At 47.9% G+C, this 21,393-nt stretch overlaps 1 protein-coding gene across 2 annotated transcripts in view; it reads left to right on the top strand.

The window, feature by feature from the left end:
• The window catches only part of nr1h3 (nuclear receptor subfamily 1, group H, member 3), a 130,798-nt gene that overhangs the window by 5,038 nt on the left and 104,367 nt on the right, over positions 1 to 21,393 (top strand). The window contains exons 1-2 of one of the 2 annotated variants that reach the window (XM_041198408.1): positions 7,368 to 7,420; positions 8,447 to 8,659. In XM_041198408.1, coding sequence (XP_041054342.1) covers positions 8,614 to 8,659 — 46 coding nt within the window. In that variant the 5' untranslated portion in view covers positions 7,368 to 7,420; positions 8,447 to 8,613. Of the gene's footprint in view, positions 1 to 7,367; positions 7,421 to 8,446; positions 8,660 to 21,393 lie in introns of those variants that run through there. The other variant, XM_041198409.1, reaches the window with a different exon arrangement.

The following is a 21,393-nucleotide window of genomic DNA, read 5'->3' as shown; positions in this document are numbered from 1 at the left end:
ACCCTCAGGAAGAAGAGGCGGCTGGGGCTCCCACACACACTGCTGAAGAGCCACAGCGAGCCATCACTGGCCGGTGCCTAGCTCGACCCAGGGTCTATAGACACCGCTTTCCACTCCTGCAGATGACCGAGAACCAGTGTTGCCGAAGAATGCGCATGTCTAGGGAACAGGTCGCTGACATCTGCCACCTGCTGCAGGTTTTGGTGTCATGGGGACATGGAGGACATCCATTGCCATTGGCTGTAAAAGTGACCGTGGCACTAAATTTCTATGCCAGTGACTCCTTTCAAGGCTCCACAGGTGACCTCTGTGAGGTTTCACAATCTGCCACCCACAAATACATCCATGAGATCATGGATGCCATCATCTCCATGGCACACAACATTGTGCATTTCACCTGGGACTGGGACAGCCAGGATGCAAGAACAATTGGATTTGCCCAGATCTCGAGTTTCCCACAGGTGCAGGGTGTGATTGAGTGCACTCATCTGGTGCTCAGATCTCCGTCGCAACATACAGTCAACTATGTTAACCGCAAGTGCTTCCATTCGGTGAATGTTCAGCTGGTGTGTGACCACCACAAACACATCCTGCAGGTCTGAGCACAGTTTCCAGGGAGTGTGCATGATTCCCACATTCTCAGTCGGTCACAGATCCCTGAAGTCTTCCAGGGCCCACAGAGGCTGCAGGGTTGGCTCCTTGGAGACAAGGGCTACCCACAGAGGCCGTGGCTGATGACACCCGTGCAGCGGCCTCAGGCTGCAGCAGAGCTATGCTATAATGAGGCTCATGCTGTGCAGCTCGCAACTTGGTGGAGCAGACCATTGGGATGCTGAAGGTGTGGTTCGAGTGCCTGGACCGGTCTGGTGAAGCCCTGCAATATAGTGCCCAGATGGGGTCACCCATCTTAATTGCCTGCTGCAGCCTTTATAACATGGAGCACTAACAGGTAGAGGAGCTGGCTGAGGAGGAGATGGAGGAGCTGCCTGTCTCCTCCGATGACGAGGACACTGACGGGGTGAGGGTGAGGCGGTCCTCAAAGGTGACGATGACAGTAATGAGGCCCTCACACTAGCCAGATGAGGCAGTTACACTCAGAAGGCCCTCATAGCTGCTAGATTTGTGGAGGGCGATGACGACATGCAGTGAGGAGACACCATGGATTCTCACATTGCATCTAGGAATGCTTGAGTCCAGTCTGGCTTATGGCAGCGCACATACCCTCTGTGATAATGCTCCTGTCATGGAGACACTGTGGAGGCCCTAATAGTCACTCAGTTGCAGGAGGATGATGACGACATGCAATGAGGACACTCCGTTAATCTTCAATCAGCATCTGAGAATGCCTGACTCCTGTCTGGCTGAGGGCAGCTTGTTTGCTCTCCATGATCAGGGCCATATCATAGAGATGCAGCCATGAAACGTTAGAAGAATCTGATCATTTGTCAGCCTTCAGCGCCTGAGCCCTTCAGGAGCTGGTGCACAGTCACTGGTCACAGATGCTGATGAGATGGGGGCCAGCCCCACCTTAAAGTTGCTGAGAGCACACAGTGAGAATGACGGAAATCTGTGACGCCTGCCCACTACATTCACAGCAATGACCAGCACACTCGAGGTGCAGGCATCAGTAATGTTTCCAGGGAGTGTGAGGCTGGCCCATCACTTTGGTCTGAAGGCTGCACAAAGCACAGGGAAGAGGCCCTGGACAGAGACACCTGCATTTATCTTGTGCAGAAAGGTTTCACGTCTGAGTGACACAAACACACAAACAAGGTGCAGCAAAACAATCTTGGGAGTTTATTGACAATAATGAACAGTATGTTCAAGTGAATCACACCCATGCCCAGGCTGTGCAACGACATCTTAACTTTCCTAACCCTGCCCCACATCTTGGTGCTCCCTGGACATTCACATTGGAGGTGGAGGCAGCCTTCTGACTGTGACACCCTATCTGTGATGTCTTTGATGGGTATCCTCTGGAGGGCCCCGGCCTGCCTTCAGGGTCCTGCTGTGTAGCAGTGGCACCATCCTCGGCCTGAGAAGCTGGAGCTGCTAAGGTCACAGGAAGAGGGGATTCGGATGGGCCGGAAATTCCCAGAGTCACCCGGATGGATGGCCCTGGGGGGTACAGCTGCTGATCCTCCTCACTATGGGTGCCCGAGGGCCCCTGGCTGACTCCATGAGCAGAAGTGTAGCTGGAGTGAGATTGAACTGCCCAGCACCCCTCTCACATACACACTGTTGGAGGCCAACTATGACAGTTCAGCCCGCGCAACAGTGCAGAAGCGAAGTCCTGGACCAAGGTCTCCATGGCGGCTGCCATCCTACCATATTGACATTGGTGCATTAGCATGCTGACGCTATCACCTCAGCCTGAAGATGGATGGAGTCCTCCATCATGTCTTGCAATCTGAGGAGTGCAGCGGACATCCCTTCCTGATGTCCCTGAGCTTGCCTTTGCAGCTCCAGCAACTTTGGCATGACCGAGTCCAGAGGCTCGACACCTGACTTGGACTCAACAATGTTCTGGCCTCCAGCAATTCCTCTGAGTGTCAAGGACCTGGGAAGTCCCTGGCGCCGCCTGCAATGGATGTGCTCACCAGATTGTGATCCTGGGGCTACTCTAAAGCTAGGTCCCACCAAGGTGTGTGTCTCTGCGCTGGTGGAGAGTGTAGTTGAGCGCTGTGACGGGACTTGAGGGAGGGTGCCTTCAGATTCCTCCTCAGAGGTTTCTTCTGGGCTTGATTGGAGGCCCTGGGTCATGGACTTTCGGCTGTTCTCCAGATGTGCCTGCAAAAGCAATGGGAGATAATTAGTGCATGGCAGGGCCTGTGAAACAGGACACATCACTCACAGCATGGTCATCTGATGGATGTTACACTGCTGGATCCTCACTTGCTTGTGCAAAGCCGACCTCACCGTCAGCACAGAAATGGTCCAGATCATCGCCGGCCAGTTGGATAGCTGTTTTCAAAGTCCGTGAGGACCTCGATTTCAGGTATTCCTTCTCTGATCTGCGACCTCTCCCTGTTGTTGTGTGCCAGCTTGTCCTGTATGGATAGAGATGGAGAGAGTGTAAGCAGGATGCCTGCCAGGCCAGATGACAAGTATAAGAGCAAAATACTGCGGATGCTGGAAATCTGAAACAGAAATAAAAATAGCTGGAAAAACTCAGCAGGTCTGACAGCATCTGTGGAGGGGAACACAGTTAACGTTTCAAGTCCATGTGACTCTTCATCAGAATTAAGGAAAAATAGAAATGAGGTGAAATATAAGCTGTTTGAGGGGGGTGGGACAGGTAGAGCTGGATAGAGGGCCAGTGATAGGTGGAGGCAAAGAAGAGATTGCCAAAGATGTCAAAAGGACAAGGAGGTGTTGACGTTGGTGATATTAGCTAAGGAATGTGCTAATGGTGACATTAAGGGTAGAAAGCAGGTGCGGAGAGGAAGACAGTTAATGTTTCAAGTCCGTATGACTCTTCATCTACCCTTAATGTCACCATTAGCACATCCTTTAGTCCCAAGGGAGCACTGCACTGTCGGAGGGTCAGTACTGAGGGAGTGCTGCACCGTCAGAGGGTCAGTACTGAGGGAGTGCTGCATCGTCATAGGGTCAGTACTAAGGGAGTGCTGCATCATCAGAGAGTCAGTACTGAGGGAGTGCTGCACCGTCGGAGGGTCAGTACTGAGGGAGTGCTGCACCGTCGGAGGGTCAGTACTGAGAGAGTGCTGCATCATCGGAGGGTCAATACTGAGGGAGTACTGCATTGTCGGAGGGTCAGTACTGAGGGAGTGCTGCACCGTCGGAGGGTCAGTACTGAGGGAGTGCTGCACCATCAGAGGGTCAGTACTGAGGGAGTGCTGCAATGTTACATAAGAACTAGGAGCAGGAGTAGGCAATTCAGCCCCTCAAGCCTGCCCCGCCATTCAATACGTTCGTGGCTGATCTCATTTCGGCCTCAACTCCAATTTCCCGGCCTCTCCCCTTAACCTTTCAACCCCATTACTAATTAAAAATCTGTCTATCTCCTCCTTAAATTTATTCAGCGTCCCGGCATCCACTGCACTCTGATGTAGTGCATTCCACAGATTCACATGACCCTTTGAGAAAAGTAATTCCTCCTCATCTCTGATTTAAATCTACCACCACTTAGCCTAAAACTATGGCCTCTCGTTCTAGAATGCCCCACAAGGGGAAACATCCATTCCGTATCAACCTTGTCTATCCCCTTTAGCATCTTACATACCTCAATTAGATCTCCTCTCATCCTTTTAAACTCTAGCGAGTATAGGCCTAAACTGCTCAATCTCTTCTCATTAGACAAGCACCGTATCTCTGGAATCAATCTATTGAACCTCCTCTGAACCACCTCCAATGCAACCACATCCTTCCTCAAGTAAAGACACTAAAACTGTGCACAGTACTCCAGGTGCGGCCTCACCAATGCCTTGTACAGTTGCAACAACACTTCCCTATTTTTATACTCTATTTCTTTAGCAATAAATGCCAAAATTCCATTTGCCTTCCTTATTACCTGCTGTACCTGCATACTAGCTTTCAGTGATTCATGCACGAGGACACCCAGATCCCTCTGCACTGAAGCATTCTGAAGTTTCTCTCCATTTAAATAATAAGTTGCCTTTTATTCTTCCGACCAAAATGGATAACCTCACACTTATCCACGTTAAACTCCATCTGCCAAATTTTGGCCCATTCACCTAACCTGTCCATATCCATTTGTAAATTTCTTATTTTTTCATTGCAACTAACATTCCCACCTATTTTGGTGTCATCTGCAAATTTAGCTATAGTGACTTCTATCTCTGAATCCAAGACATTAAGTTGCAGATAGTGAAGAGGATTGTCAAAGGATACAACGGGATATAGATCGGTTGGAGACTTGAGCAGAGAAATGGCAGATAGAGTTTAATCCAGTCAAATGCGAGGTAATGCATTGTGGAAGGTCTAATACAGGCAGGAATTATACAGTAAATGGCAGAACCCTTAAGTGCATTGACGAGCAGAGGGATCTGGGTGTACAGGTCCATAGGTCACTGAAAGTGGCAACTGCAGGTGGATAAGGTAGTCAGGAAGGCATATGGCATGCTTGCCTTCATTGGCAGGGGTATTGAGTATAAAAGCTGGGAAGTCATGCTGCAGTTGTATAGAACCTTGGTTAGGCCACACTTGGGAATATTGCATGCAATTCTGGTCGCCACATTACCAGAAGGATATGGAGGGGTTGGAGACTGTGCAGAGGAGGTTTATCAGGATGCTGCCTGGTATGGAGGTTATTAGCTATGAGGAGAGGTTAGAGAAACTCAGATTGTCCTTACTAGAGCGACAGAGATTGAGGGGCGACTTGATAGAAGTTTACAAAATTATGAGTGGCATGGACAGAGTAGATAGTCAGAAGCTTTTTCCCAGGCTGGAAGAGTCAATCACTAGGATTTAAGGTGAGAGGAGAAAACTATAGAGGAAATGTGCAGGGCAAGTTTTTTACGCAGAGGATAGTGAGTGTCTGGAATTTGCTGCCAGAGGAGGTGATGGAAGCAGGTACGATAGTGGTGTTTAAGAGGCAGCTTGACAAATACATGAATAGGATGGGAATAGAGGGATACGGACCCCGAAAGTGCAAAATATTTTAGTTGATGGGCAATATGATCGGCGCAGGCTTGGAGGCTGAAGGGCCTGTTCCTGTGCTGTACTTTTCTTTGTTCTAATGTAGATTGTAAAGAGTTGGGGCCCAAGGACCAAACCCTGTGGCACCCCACTAGTTACAGCTCGCCATCCAGAAAAAGATCCATTTATCCCAACTCTCTGCTTTCTGTTTGTTAGCCAATCCTCTATCCAAGCTAATAACTCCATGTGATCTTATCTTGTGTATTAATTTTTTGTGCGGCACCTTATCAAAGGCATTCTGGAAGTCCAGATATATAACATCTACAGGATCCCCATTATCCACTTTGCTTGTCACATCTTCAAAGAACTCTAGCAAATTATTCAAACATGATTTACTCTTCATAAAGCCACGCTGACTCTGATGGATTGCATTTTGACTTTACAAATACCCCATTACTACTTCCTTAATAATGGATTCCAAAAATTTCCAACGACAGACATTAAACTAAATGGTCTATAGTTTCCTACTTTTTGCCTCCCCCCTTTTTGAATAAGGGTGTTATATTAGCATTTTTCCAATCTATTGGAACTTTTCCAGAATCCAGGGAACTTTGGATTATTACCAATGCACCCATCAACTCTGCTGCCACTTCCTTTAAGACCCTGGGATGTAGGCCATCAGGTCCTGGGGACTTGTCACCCATTCATCCCAATAGGTTGCTCAGTACTTTTTCTCTAGTAATGGTGATTGTTCTAAGTTCCTCCTTCTCTATACCCTCTGAACTACCTGTTACTATTGGGGTGGTACTAGTGTCCTCCACTGTACAAACTGAAGCAAAATATTTATTAAGCGTCTCTTCCATTTCTGCGTTCCCCACTATTAACTCGGCAGTCTCATCCTCCAAGGGACCAACATTCACTTTAGCTACTCACTTTCCTTTTATAAACTTGTAGAAGCTTTTGCTATCAGTTTTTACATTTTGTGCTAGTTTTCTTTCATAATTTACCTTTGCTCTTTTTATTATTTTTTTAGTAACCATTTGCTGATCTTTAAAAATTTCCCAATCTTCCAGACTGCCCCTGACCCTTTGCAATTTGGTCTGCCTTAGTTTTTGCCTTTGTGTTATCTTTAACTTCCTTGCTTAGCCATAGATGCTTTTTTTCCCCCTCTTTGTTAAGAGGGTCCTCTCCAAGGGTGTCCTGTACCCAGGGCTGAGAAATTGCTGCCTTTTGGCGGCATGCTGACTGCTTATGGAATCTTGCCATTTGAAATGTTTTCCTGGCCCCCGCATCCTTCCATCTGTAGTCCTATGCTTTACTTCGAATGTACATAATCCAGCACTGGCTTATATTGTCAGGGTAAAAGTCTTTGCTTTAGAACTTAAATATGCCTACTGTTATCTTGCCTACCTTACAACGTATGTCTCCGTGTGGGATGTGATGACCACTTGTTTACCCCAGCAATAAACACAGAGCTTAATGTTAATACTTCCTCAAATACTTCCTGTAAGTCTCCCTCAATCTCAATATCTCCAACTCTCTCTATCTTTATGACCCTTCCATCAAACCTACCTCTGAGGAGGTATTTAGTCACCTGTCCTAATATTTCTTGCTTTGCATCAGTATCAATCTTTCTCTGATTCTGCTTCTGTGGAGCACTTCTACATTAAAGGTATAGACATAAGTTGTTCTTAAATGGTATGATGGATTTGCACCTTTCCCTTTATACCTAGGATCTGCTAAAAAAGCAAAACCAAAGCATTCGGTTAGAGCAGTGTTTGTAAAACTTGGACACAGAGTAAGTTTTCAAGCTCTTGTTTTGTGATAAGCATTTAATTTCATCCTGTATTACATGGCACTGACTGCATTAAACACTGAAATGTTAAAATGTAGAGGTTAATTTAATTTGATACAAATGCACCTGTCCACTGTCTTGATGGTAAGGAAAACTAATGTTTAATAATAACCCACTTGAAGTCTCATAATTCCATCCATTTGAAGTGACTGAGAAGCATTTGCATTCACTACAGATAATAAAAAGTGCTATAATTTTCCAGCAATTCATGCTTTAATGACTTTGCCGCTTTCTGCTATAACAAGTATATGATTCCTTGTCACAAAAAAATTACAGACTTTTTTGTCTTCCGCCACTCATCTCCGGTACTGCGAGAGTCCTGTATTGTTGGAAGTGCTGTCTTTCGGATTAGACATTGAACCAGGATATCAGCTGCCCTCTCATTTGGATATAAAAGAATCCAAGGAACTATTTTAAAGAAGACTGGGGCATTCTCTCTGTTGTTGCGTAATTTATCCTTTATCAATAAAGCAGATTATCCCATCACTTATATCACCTTGTTGTTTGTGGGATGTTCCTGTACACAAATTATCTGCACAGGTTATCTACATTTTAGCAGTGACTTCACTTTGCAAAGTTATAAACTTTCGGCTGGCAGTAATTTCACGAAAGTTACCTGTGTGCCGACATGTGAATGCGCTGGCTGTGGGATTCTTCAGAGAAACGTGATACATGTTTGCAAGCTAGAATCTTGTATGATACAGCACAGGTGGAGGCCATTCAGCCAGTTGAGCCTGTTTGGTATAGTTATCTCACTAATCCCTTTCTAGGCATTATAGCCATGCAATCCCCTCCTTTTCAAGTGTCTATCCAATTCTCTTTTGAATGTTACCATTGAATCTGCTTCCACTGGCTTTTCAGGTAGTGCACTCCAGATGATAACAACTTGCTTTGTAAATATTTTTGCTGCTTTTCCCTGTTTTTGTTTCTTGATGAAACTAACACATGCCTACCACACATGTCTTGCAGGAGAAAACAAAGTGTCTCTGTATATATCAACGCCCCTCTCAGAATCGAGCAGGGATCACCCTGATAGCAGGCTTCAGACCATCAGAGACCATGGGAGGAAAAACAGAGTTCAACTCAGTCCTGCTGGATACCAGAACAAAGTAACTCACAACTACTGGAATGAGAATATGAAAATAGAGAGCACGCTCTTCCCTGACACAAACCAGAGCCTGGGTGAGCAAGCTGATGGTTGACTGTACTGAGGGATGAGTGAGTGGGCCCCTCCCAGTATCTAGCATTGCAAAGAGACAGTAGAGCAAAGGGCAAGAGTAGATGGGGAATTTCAGAAGACAGAGCAGAAAGCCAGATAGCAAAGAGCACAGTTTAGAGGAGAATTAGTAAGAAGAAAAGCTTAGGGGAGATGGTAAGGGGAAGAATTAGAGGGAAGACTTAGTAAGCCAAGTGGATGAGGGAAGAGATAGGAAGGGGAATGGTTGGAGAGAGGAAGTAAGGAAAGGGGGAATTTAGGGAAGAGTTAGTAAGAGTTTGTAAGGAAAGGGGTTGGAGGAGAGTTAGTACTCAGAGCTGCTTAAGGGAAATTTAATATGGAGATGGTTTTTGGGAGGGTGAGTGAAGACTGGGGTTTAGGGGAAAATTCATAACAGTTAGTGAGTGGGGGAGTTTAGGGGAGGGTTAGTAAGTGTTTCAAATCGTGAAGCCTGGCAGATAACATCCTCATTTCAAGGAGCTGATGATAAGGAATAAGAGTTGGCAAGGGCGGTATGGGGAAGAGTTTGCCAGAGGTCGTAAGGGAGTAGGGGAGAGTTTGTCAGAGTTAGTAAGCAGGTAGGGGAGAGTTTGTAAGGGGGTTGATGGGAGAGATACTAAGGGAAGGAGTTAGGGACACAGTGAATGAGAGTTAATGCTTTAGAGGTGTTTAGTGAGGTTAGTACGCTAATAAAGAGAATTGTTTAAGGGAGAGTTTGAGTAAGTAAGAAAGGGGTTGAGTTAAGGGGAGAGTTAATATGAATTAGTGAAGGGGAGTTAGTTTGGGGAGGGTTTGGTGGAGAGTTAGTATGGGGAGGGATTTAGGGGAGGGTTAGTCTGTGGAGGGCTTTACGGGAGAGTTAGTGAGGGGAGGGGTTTAAGGGATATTTAGTCTGGCGAGGGGTTTAGGGGAAAGTTACTCTTGGGAGGGGTTTCGGGGAAAGTAAGTCTGCAGAGGGATTTAGGGGAGAGTTACCCTGGGGAGGGGTTTAAGGGAGAGTTAATCTGGGGAGAGATTCAAGGGGAGAGGTAATGTGGGGAGGGGCTCAAGGAAGAGTTAGCCCAGGGAGAGGTTTAGGGGAGAGTTAGTCTGGGGAGGGGTTAAGAGGTGTGTTAATCTGCGTAGGAGTTTACAGGAGAGTTAGTCTTGGGAGGGATTTCAGGGGAGAGTTGGTCTGGGGAGGGTTTTAAGGGGAGAGTTAGACCGGGGAGGGGTTTAACTGGAGAGTTAATCTGGGGAGCGGTTTAACTGGCGACTTAGTCTGTGGAGGGGTTTAAGGGAGTGTCTGTCTTGGAGGGGTTGAAGGGGACAGTTAGTCTGCGGAGTTTTTTAACGGGAGTGTTGGTTTGAGGAACGCTTTAAGCACCGAGTTAGTCTGGGGATTGGATTAAGGGTAGAGATAATCTGGGGAGGTGTTTAAGGGGTGAGTTCGTCTGGGTCTGTGTTTAAGGGCTTGGTTTAGTCTGGGGAGGGATTTTATGGTTAGAGTTAGTCTGGGGAGATTTTTAAGGGGAGAGTTAGTCTGGGGAGTGTTTTAAGGGGAGAGTTAGTCTGGGGAGGGTTTTAAGGGGAGAGTTAGTGTGGGGTGGTTTTTAAGGGGAGAGTTAGTCTGGGGAGGGTTTTAAAGGGAGAGTTAGTGTGGGGTGGGTTTTAAGGGGAGAGTTAGTCTGGGGAGGGTTTTAAAGGGAGAGTTAGTGTGGGGTGGGTTTTAAGGGGAGAGTTAGTCTGGGGAGGGTTTTAAAGGGAGAGTTAGTGTGGGGTGGGTTTTAAGGGGAGAGTTAGTCTGGGGAGATTTTTAAGGGGAGAGTTAGTCTGGGGAGTGTTTTAAGGGGAGAGTTAGTCTGGGGAGGGTTTTAAGGGGAGAGTTAGTGTGGGGTGGGTTTTAAGGGGAGAGTAAGTCTGGGGAGGGGTTTAACTGGAGAGTTAGTCTGGGGAGCGGTTTAAGGGAGTGTCTGTCTTGGAGGGGTTTAAGGGGAGAGTTAGTCCACGGTTGTTTTTAATGGGAATGTTGGTTTGAGGAGGGCTTTAAGCACATAGTTAGTCTGGGGATGGGATTAAGGGCAGAGTTAATCTGGGGAGGTGTTTAAGGGGCGAGTTAGTCTGGGTCTGTGTTAAAGGGCTTGGTTTAGTCTGGGCAGGTGTTTTAAGGTTAGAGTTTGTCTGGGGAGATTTTTAAGGGGAGAGTTAGTCTGGGGAGTGTTTTAAGGGGAGAGTTAGTCTGGGGAGGGTTTTAAGGGGAGTGTTAGTCTGGGGAGGGTTTTAAGGGGAGAGTTAGTCTGGGGAGGGTTTTAAGGGGAGAGTTAGTCTGGGGAGTGGTTTAAGGGGAGAGTTAGTCTGGGGAGGTTGTTAAGTGGAATGTTAGTCTGGGGAGGGTTTTAAGCGGAGAGTTATTCTGGGGAGGGTTTTTAGGGGAGTGTTAGTCTGGGGAGGGGTTTAAGGGGAGAGTTAATCTGGAGAGGGTTTTAAGGGGAGAGTTAGCCTGGGGAGGGTTTTAAGGGGAGAGTTAGTCTGGGGAGGGTTTTAAGGGGAAAGTTAGTCTGGGGAGGGTTTTAAGAGGAAAGTTAGTCTGGGGAGGGTTTTAAGGGGAGAGTTAGCCTGGGGAGGGTTTTAAGGGGAGAGTTAGCCTGGGGAGGGTTTTAAGGGGAGAGTTAACCTGGGGTGGGGTTTAAGGGGAGAGTTAATCTGGGGAGGGGTTTAAGGGGAGTGTTAGTCTGGGGAGGAGATTAAGGGGAGAGTTGGTCTGGGGGGGCTTTCAAGAGAAGTTAGTCTTGGGAGGGGTTTCGGGGGAGAGTTGGTCTGGGGAGTGGTTAAAGGGGAGAGTTAGTCTGGGGAGATATGTAAGGGGAGAGTTAGTCTGGGGAGGGGTTTAAGGGGAGAGTTAGTCTGGGGATGGTTTTATGGGGAGAGATGGTCTGCGGAGCTCTTTGAGGGCAGAGTAAGTCTGGGGAGGGGTTTAACTGGAGATTTAGTCTGGGTAGGGGTTTAACTGGAGACTTAGTCTGGGGAGGGGTTTAAGGGTGTCTCTGTTTTGGAGGGGTTTAAGGGGACAGTTAGTCTGCGAAGATTTTTAACGGGATTGTTGGTTTGAGGAGTGCTTTAAGCGCAGAGTTAGTCTGGGGATGGTAGTAAGGGTAGAGTTAATCTGGGGAGGTGTTTAAGGGGTGAGTTTGTCTGGGTCTGTGTTTAAGGGCTTGGTTTAGTCTGGGAAGGCGTTTAAGGTTAGAGTTCATCTGGGGAGATTTTAAAGCGGAGACAAAAACAGAATTACCTGGAAAAACTCAGCTGGTTTGGCAGCATCGGCGGAGAAGAAAAGAGTTGATGTTTCGAGTCCTCATGACCCTTCGACAGAACTTGAGTTCGAGTCCAAGAAAGAGTTGAAATATAAGCTGGTTTAAGGTGTGTGTGTGGGGGGCGGAGAGATAGAGAGAGAGAGAGGTGGAGGGGGGTGGTGTGGTTGTAGGGACAAACAAGCAGTGATAGAAGCAGATCATCAAAAGATGTCAACGACAATAGTACAATAGAACACATAGGTGTTAAAGTTAAAGTTGGTGATATTATCTAAACGAATGTGCTAATTAAGAATGGATGGTAGGGCACTCAAGTTATAGCTCCAGTGGGGTTTTTTTTATAATGGAAATAAGTGGGAAAAGGAAAATCTTTATAATTTATTGGAAAAAAAAGGAAGGGGGAAACAGAAAGGGGGTGGGGATGGGGGAGGGAGCTCACGATCTAAAGTTGCTGAATTCAATATTCAGTCCGGAAGGCTGTAAAGTCCCTAGTCGGAAGATGAGATGTTGTTCCTCCAGTTTGCGTTGGGCTTCACTGGAACAATGCAGCAAGCCAAGGACAGACATGTGGGCAAGAGAGCAGGGTGGAGTGTTAAAATGGCAAGCGACAGGGAGGTTTGGGTCATTCTTGCGGACAGACCGCAGGTGTTCTGCAAAGCGGTCGCCCAGTTTACGTTTGGCCTCTCCAATGTAGAGGAGACCACATTGGGAGCAACGAATGCAGTAGACTAAGTTGGGGGAAATGCAAGTGAAATGCTGCTTCACTTGAAAGGAGTTTTTGGGTCCTTGGACGGTGAGGAGAGTGGAAGTGAAGGGGCAGGTGTTGCATCTTTTGCGTGGGCATGGGGTGGTGCCATAGGAGGGGGTTGAGGAGTAGGGGGTGATGGAGGAGTGGACCAGGGTGTTGCTTGCCATTTTAACACTCCAACCTGCTCTCTTGCCCACATGTCTGTCCTTGGCTTGCTGCATTGTTCCAGTGAAGCCCAACGCAAACTGGAGGAACAACACCTCATCTTCCGACTAGGGACTTTACAGCCTTCTGGACTGAATATTGAATTCAACAACTTTAGGTCGTGAGCTCCCTCCCCCATCCCCACCCCCTTTCTGTTTCCCCCTTCCTTTTTTTTTCCAATAAATTATAAAGATTTTCCTTTTCCCACCTATTTCCATTATATATAAAAAAACCCCACTAGAGCTATACCTTGAGTGCCCTACCATCCATTCTTAATTAGCACATTCGTTTAGATAATATCACCAACTTTAACTTTAACACCTATGTGTTCTGTTGTACTATTGTCATTGACATCTTTTGATGATCTGCTTCTATCACTGCTTGTTTGTCCCTAGAACCACACCCCCCCCCACCTCTCTCTCTCTCTCTCTATCTCTCCGCCCCCTACACACACACCTTAAACCAGCTTATATTTCAACTCTTTATTGGACTCGAACTCAAGTTCTGTCGAAGGGTCATGAGGACTCGAAACATCAACTTTTTTCTTCTCCGCCGATGCTGCCAGACCTGCTGAGTTTTTCCAGGTAATTCTGTTTTTGTTTTGGATTTCCAGCATCCGCAGTTTTTTTGTTTTTAAAGCGGAGAGTTGGTCTGAGGAGGGGTTTAAGGGGAGAGTTAGTCTGGGGGCGGTTTTAAGGGGAGAGTTTGTCTGGGGAGGGGTTTAAGGGGAGAGTTATTCTGGGGAGGGGATTAAGGGGAGAGTTAGTCTGGGGGGGTTTTCAGGAGAAGTTAGTCTTGGGAGGGGTTTCAGGGGAGAGTTGGTCTGGGGAGGGGTTTAAGGGGAGTGTTACGCTGGGGAGATTTTTAAGGGGAGAGTTAGTCTGGGGAGGGGTTTAAGGGGAGAGTTAGTCTGGGAAGGGTTTTTAAGGGGAGAGTTGGTCTACGGAGCTCGTTGAGGGGAGAGTAAGTCTGGGGAGGTGTTTAACTGGAGAGTTAGTCTGGGGATGGGATTAAGGGTAGAGTTAATCTGGGTCTGTGTTTAAGGGCTTGGTTTAGACAGGGGAGGGGTTTAAGGTTAGAGTTCATCTGGGGAGATTTTTAAGAGGAGAGTTAGTCTGGGGAGGGTTTTAAGGGGAGAGTTAGTCTGGGGAGGGGTTTAAGGGGAGAGTTAGTCTGGGGAGGGGTTTAAGGGGAGAGTTAGTCTGGGGGGTGGTTTGAAGGGGAGAGTTAGTCTGGGGAGGGTTTTAAGGGGAGAGTTAATCTGGGGAGGGTTTTAAGGGGAGAGTTAGTCTGGGGAGGGGTTGAAGAGGACAGTTAGTCTGCAGAGGGATTTAAGGGGAGAGTTAGACTGGGGAGGGGCTTAAGGGGAGAGTTGGTCTGGGGAGGGTTTTAAGGGGAGAGCTAGTCTGGGGGGATTTTCAGGAGAAGTTAGTCTTGGGAGGGGTTTCAGGGGAGAGTTGGTCTGGGGAGGGTTTTAAGGGGGGAGTTAGTCTGGGGAGATTTTTAAGGGGAGAGTTAGTCTGGGGAGGGGTTTGAGGGGAGATTTAGTCTGGGAGTGTTTTAAGGGGAGAGTTGATCTGCGGAGCTCTTTGACGGGAGAGTTAGTCTGGGGAGGGGTTTAACTGGAGAGTTAGTCTAAGGAGGGGTTTAACTGGAGACTTAGTCTGGGGAGGGGTTTAAGGGAGTGTCTGTCTTGGAGGGTTTTAAGGGGACAGTTAGTCTGCGGAGGTTTTCAATGGGACTGTTGGTTTGAGGAGGGCTTTAAGCTCAGAGTTAATATGAGGATGGGATTAAGGGTAGAGTTAATCTGGGGAGGTGTTTAAGGTGCGAGTTAGTCTGGGTCTGTGTTTAAGGGCTTGGTTTAGTCTGGGAAGGGGTTTAAGGTTAGAGTTCGTCTGGGGAGATTTTTAAGGGGAGAGTTAGTCTGGGGGGTGTTTTAAGGGGAGAGTTAGTCTGGGGGGGTGGTTTAAGGGGAGAGTTAGTCTGGGCAGGGGTTTAAGGGGAGAGTTAGTCTGGGGAGGGTTTTAAGGGGAGAGTTAGTCTGGGTAGGCGTTTAACGGGAGAGTTAGTCTGGGAAGGGGTTTAAGGGGAGAGTTAGTCTTTCGAGTGTTTTAAGGGGAAAGTTAGTCTGAGGAGGGGTTTAAGGGGAGAGTTAGGCTGGGGAGGGCTTTAGGGAATTCTTAGTTGTGTAGGTGTTTATGTGAGAGTTAATCTTGAGAGTGGTTTAAGGGGAGAGTTATTCTGAGGAGGGATGGAAGGGGAGAATTAGTCTGAGGAGGCGTTTGTATTGGATTATTAGTCTGGGGAGGGCTTTAGAGGAGAGTTATTCTGAGGAAGGATCTAAGGTAGAGTTCATTTGGGGAGGTGTTTAAGGGTGAGTTAGTCTCGATGGGTTTAAGTAGACAGTTTGTCTGCCGGGGGTTTTGAAGAGGAGTGTCCGTTTGGGGAGGGCTGTAAGCGGAGAGTTCGTCTGGGGAGGGGCTTAGGTGAGATTTAGTCTGGTTTATGGGAGCATTAGTCTGCGGAGGGTTTTGACGTGACAATTAGTCTGTGGTGGTTTTTAAGTGGAGTGTTCGTTTGGGAATGTGTTTAAGGGAGAGTTAGTCTGGCAAGTGGTTTATGGGGAGAGTTTGCCTGGAGAGGGATTTAAAGGGAGAGTTGGTCTGGGAAGGGGTTTAGACGAGACTTGGCCTGGGCAACGATTTAAGGAAGAATTTGTCTGGGGAGGGTTTTAAGGGGAGAGTTAGTGAGGGGAGGGTTTTAAGGGGAGAGTTAATCTGGGGAGGGGTTTACGGGGAGAGTTAGTCTGGGGAGGGGTTTAAGGGGACAGTTAGTCTGGGGAGGGATTTAAGGGGTGAGTTAGTCTGGGGAGGGATTTAAGGGGAGATTTAGTCTGAGGCGGTGTTTAAGGGGAGAGTTAGTCTGGGGATGGGTTTAAGGGGAGAGTTAGTCTGGGCAGGGGTTTAAGGGGTCAGTTAGTCTGGGGAGGGATTAACGGGAGAGTTAGTCTGAGGAGGGGTTTAAGGGGAGAGTTAGTCTGAGGAGGGGTTTAAGGGGAGAGTTAGTCTGTGGAGGGTTTTAAGGGGAGGGTTAGTCTTTGGTGGGTTTTAAAGGGAGAGTTAGTCTGGGGAGGGTTTTAAGGGGAGAGTTAGTCTGGGGAGGGATTAACGGGAGAGTTAGTCTGGGGAGGGATTTAAGGGGAGAGTTAGTCTGTGGAGGGTTTTAAGGGGAGAGTTAGTCTGTGGAGGGTTTTAAGGGGAGAGTTAGTCTGGGGATGGTTTTAAGGGGTGAGTTAGTCTGGGGAGGGTTTTAAGGGGAGAGTTAGTCTGGGGAGGGTTTTAAGGGGAGAGTTAGTCTGTGGAGGGTTTTAAGGGGAGAGTTAGTCTGGGGATGGTTTTAAGGGGTGAGTTAGTCTGGGGAGGGTTTTAAGGGGAGAGTTAGTCTGAGGAGGGTTTTAAGGGGAGAGTTAATCTGTGTAGGTGTTTAAGGGGAGAGTTAGTTTGGGGAGGGGTTTAAGGGGAGAGTTAGTCTTTGGAGGGTTTTAAGGGGAGATTTAGTCTGGGGAGTGTTTGAAGGGGAGAATTAGTCTGGGGAGGGTTTTAAGGGGAGAGTTAGTCTGGGGAGGGTTTTAAGGGGAGAGTTAGTGTGGGGAGGGTTTTAAGGGGAGAGTTAGTCTGGGGAGGGATTTTAAGGGGAGAGTTAGTCTGGGGAGGGTTTTAAGGGGAGAGTTAATCTGGGGAGGGGTTTAAGGGGACAGTTAGTCTGAGGCGGTGTTTAAGGGGAGAGTTAGTCTGGGGAGGGGTTTAAGGGGAGAGTTAGTCTGGGGAGGGGTTTAAGGGGTCAGTTAGTCTGGGGAGGGATTAACGGGAGCGTTACTCTGAGGTGGTGTTTAAGGGGAGAGTTAGTCTGAGAAGGGGTTTAAGGGGAGAGTTAGTCTGGGGATGGTTTTAAGGGGAGAGTTAGTCTGTGGAGGGGTTTAAGGGGAGAGTTAGTCTGGGGATGGTTTTAAGGGGAGAGTTAATCTGGGAAGGGGTTTAAGGGGAGAGTTAGTCTGGGGAGGGTTTTAAGGGGAGAGTTTGTCTGGGGAGGGTTTTAAGGGGAGAGTTAATCTGGGGAGGGTTTTAAGGGAAGTGTTTGTCTGTGGAGTGTTTTAAGGGGAAAGTTAGTCTGAGGAGGGGTTTAAGGGGAGAGTTAGGCTGGGGAGGGCTTTAGGGGATACTTAGTTGTGGAGGTGTTTATGTGAGAGTTAATCTTGGGAGTGGTTTAAGGGGACAGTTATTCGGGGGAGGGGTTTATAGTGAGAGTTATTCTGAGGAGTGATGGAAGGGGCGAGTTAGTCTGAGGAGGCGTTTATATTGGATTATTAGTCTGGGTCGGGCTTTAGAGAAGAGTTATTCTGAGGAAGGATCTAAGGGAGAGTTCATTTGGGGAGGGGTTTTAGGGTGATTTAGTCTCAGATGGGTTCAAGTAGACAGTTTGTCTGCCGTGGGTTTTGAAGAGGAGTGTTCGTTTGAGGAGGGCTTTAAGCGGAGAGTTCGTCTGGGGAGGGTCTTAGATGAGATTTAGCCTGGTTTATGGGAGCATTAGTCTGCGGAGGGTTTTGAGGTGACAATTAGTCTGTGGTGGTTTTTAAGTGGAGTGTTCGTTTGGGAATGTGTTTAAGAGAGAGTTAGTCTGGCAAGTGATTTATGGGGAGTGTTTGCCTGGAGAGGGATTTAAAGGGAGAGTTGGTCTGGGAAGGGGTTTAGACGAGACTTGGCCTGGGCAGCGATTTAAGGAAGAATTTGTCTGGGAAGGGGTTTAAGGGGAGAGTTAGTGTGGGGAGGGGTTTAAGGGGAGAGTTAGTCTGTGGAAGGTTTTAAGGGGAGAGTTAGTCTGGGTAGGCGTTTAAGGGGAGAGTTAGTCTGGGTAGGCGTTTAAGGGGAGAGTTAGTCTGGGTGGGCCTTTAAGGGGAGAGTTAGTCTGGGTAGGCGTTTAAGGGGAGAGTTAGTCTGGGTAGGCGTTTAAGGGGAGAGTTAGTCTGGGTAGGCGTTTAAGGGGAGAGTTAGTCTGGGTAGGCGTTTAAGGGGAGAGTTTGGCTTTGGAGGGTTTTAAGGGGACAGTTAATCTGGGGAGGGTTTTAAGGGAAGTGTTTGTCTGTGGAGTGTTTTAAGGGGAGAGTTAGTCTGAGGAGGGATATAAGGGGAGAGTTAATCTGGGGAGGGTTTTAAGGGAAGTGTTTGTCTGTGGAGTGTTTTAAGGGGATAGTTAGTCTGAGGAGGGATATAAGGGGAGAGTTAGGCTGGGGAGGGCTTTAGGGGATACTTAGTTGTGGAGATTTTTTAGGTGAGAGTTAATCTTGGGAGTGGTTTAAGGGGAGAGTTATTCTGGGGAGGGGTTTATAGTGAGAGTTATTCTGAGGAGGGATGGAAGGGGAGAATTAGTCTGAGGAGGCGTTTATATTGGATTATTAGTCTGGGGAGGGCTTTAGAGGAGAGTTATTCTGAGGAAGGATCTAAGGGACAGTTCATTTGAGGAGGGGTTTAAGGGTGAGTTAGTCTCGGATGGGTTTAAGTAGACAGTTTGTCTGCCGAGGGTTTTGAAGGGGAGTGTCCGTTTGGGGAGGGCTTTAAGCGGACAGTTCGTCTGGGGAGGGGCTTAGGTGAAATTTAGTCTGTGGTGGTTTTTAAGTGGAGTGTTCGTTTGGGAATGTGTTTAAGGGAGAGTTAGTCTGGCAAGTGGTTTATGGGGAGTGTTTGCCTGGAGAGGGATTTAAAGGGAGAGTTGGTCTGGGAAGGGGTTTAGGCGAGACTTGCCCTGGGCAGCGATTTACGGAAGAATTTGTCTGGGTAGGGGTTTAAGGTGAGACAAAGTCTGGTGAGGGGTTTATGGGGAGCATTAGTCTTGGGAGGGGTTTATGGGGATAGTTAGTCCCTGCAGGAGTTTATGGGGAGAGTTAGTATGGGGAGGGGTTTTTGGGTAAAGTTAGTTTGGGGAGGAGTTTAGGGGAGAGTTTGCCTGGGGAGCGGTTTAAGGGAAGAGGTAGTCTGGGGAAGGGTTTGAGGGCAGGAGTTAGTCTGGGATGGGTTTAAGGGAAGAGTTAGTCAGGGGATGGGTTTAAGTGGAGAATTAATCTGGGGAGCGGTTTGCAGGGAGAGTTAAGTTGGGGAGAGTTTTAAGGTGAGAGTTAGTCTGAGGAGGGGTTAAGGGGAGAGTTAGTCTGGGGAAGGGCTTAAGGGCATAGTTAGTCTGGGGAGGGATTATAGGGGTGAGTTAGTCTGCAGAAGTTTTTTAGGGGAGTGTTATGGGGAGGGGTTATGGGGAGAGTTTGTTTGGGGAGAAGTTTAGGGGAACGCTTGCCTGGGGAGTGGTTTAAGGGGAGAGATAGTCTGGGGAGGAGTTTAAGGAGAGAGTTAGTCTGGGGAGCTGTTTATGCGGAGGGTTACTTTGTGGAGGTGTTTACAGGGAGAGTTAGTGTGGGGAGGGATTGAAGGGGAGAGTTGGTCTGGGGAGGTGTTTAAGGGAGACTTAGTCTGCAGAGGGCCTTAGGGGAAAGTTAGTCTGAAGAAGGGTTTAAGGGAGAGTTGCTCTGGGAAGGGGTTTAGGGGGAGAATTTGCCTGGGGTGGGTTTTCAGGGGAGAGTTGGTCTGGGGATCGAGTTAGTCTGGGGGGTGCGGTTTAAGGTGGAGTTAATCTGGGGAGTGGTTTAAGGGTGGAGTTAGTCTGGGGAGGGCTTGAAGGGGAGTGTTAGTCTTGGGAGAAGTTTAAGGGGAGAGTTAGTCTGGGGAGGTGTTTAAGGATGGAGTTAGTCTGGGGGCGTTTTCAGGAGAAGTTAGTGTGGGGAGGGATTTCAGGGGAGGGTTAGTCTTGGGAGGGGTTTAAGGATGGAGTTAGTCTGGGGGGATTTTCAGGAGAAGTTAGTCGGAAGAGGGGTTTAACTGGAGAGTTAGTTTGGGGAGGGCTTTAGGGGAGATTTAGACCGAGGAGGGGTTTAACTGGAGAGTTAGTCTGGGGAGGGCTTTACGGGAGAGTTAGTCTCGGTCTGGGTTTAAGCGCTTGATTTAGTCTGGGGAAGTGTTTAAGGGGAGAGTTAGTCTGGGGAGGGTTTTCAGAGGGGAGTTAGACTTGTGAGGCGTTTAAGGGAAGAGTTAGTTTCAGGAGGGCTTTAAGGTGAGAGTTAGTCTGTGAGGGATTGAAGGGGAGAGTTAGTCTGCGTCTGTGTTTAAGGGCTTGATTTAGTCTGGGGAGGGATTTAAGGGGAGAGTTAGTCTGGGAAGAGTTTTAAGGGGAGATTTAGTCTGAAGAGGGATTTAAATTTGAGTCTTAGTCTGAGGAGGGCTTTCGGGGAGAGTTAGACTGAGGAGCGGTTTAAGGGGAGTCTTAGTTGTGGAGGGGTTTAGGGGAGAGTTGGTCTTGGGAGGGGTTTAAGCAGACTAACTCTCACTGTAAACCCCTCCCCAGATTAACACTCCCCTTAAAACACTCCCCAGGCTAACTGTCCAAGTTTAAGGGGAGAGTGTTAGTCTGAGGAGGGGTTTAACTGGAGAGTTAGTTTGGGGAAAGGTTTAAGGGAGAGTTAGTCTGCGGAGGGGTTTAAGGAGACAGTTAGTCTGCGGGGGTTTTTAAGGGGAATGTTGGTTTGGGGAGGGCTTCAAGTGGTGAGTTAGTCTGGGGATGGGATTAAGGGTAGAGTTAATCTGGGGAGGTGTTTAAGGGGAGAGTTAGTCTGGGTCTGTGTTTAAGGGCTTGATTTAGTCTGGGGAGGGGTTTAAGGGGAGAGTTGGTCTGGGGAGGGGTTTAAGGGGAGAATTAATCTGGGGAGCAGTTTGCAGGGAAAGTTAGTCTGGGGAGGGTTTTAAGGGGAGAGTTAGTCTTGGGAGGGGTTTAAGGGGAGAGTTGGTCTGGGGGGGGTTTAAGGGGAGAATTAGTCTGGGGAGTGGTTTGCAGGGAAAGTTAGTCTGGGGAGGGTTTTAAGTGGAGAGTTAATTTGTGGAGTGGTTTAAGGGAGAGTTAGTCAAAGGAGGGGTTTAACGGGAGAGGTAGTCTTGGGAGGGGGTTTATGGGGAGAGTTAGTCTGGGGAGGGGTTTAAGGGGAGAGTTAGGGGAGTGGTTAAAGGGGAGAGTTTGTCTGGGGGGTTTTTAAGGGGGGAGTTAGTACTGGCAGGGGATTTGAGGGTAACGTTAGTTTGGGGTGGGATTGAAGGGAAACCCCTCTGACGAGGGGTTTAACTGGAGAGTTAGTCTGGGGAAGGCTTTAGGGGAGGGTTAGTCTGAGGAAGGGTTTAAGGGAGAGTTAGTCTGGGAAGGGGTTTAAGGGAGTGTTCATCTTGGAGGGGATCAAGGAGACAGTTAGTCTGCTTGGGTTTTTAAGGGGAGTGTTGGTTTGGGGAAGACTTTAAGCGGACAGTTAGTCTGGGGTTGGGATTAAGGGGAGAGTTAGTCTGGGTCTTGGTTAAGGGCTTGATTTATCCTGGGGTGGCGT

Source organism: Carcharodon carcharias, chromosome 10 (genome assembly GCF_017639515.1).
Source record: "Carcharodon carcharias isolate sCarCar2 chromosome 10, sCarCar2.pri, whole genome shotgun sequence".
Lineage (NCBI taxonomy): Eukaryota > Metazoa > Chordata > Chondrichthyes > Lamniformes > Lamnidae > Carcharodon > Carcharodon carcharias.
This window is presented reverse-complemented; position numbering and strand designations above follow the sequence as displayed.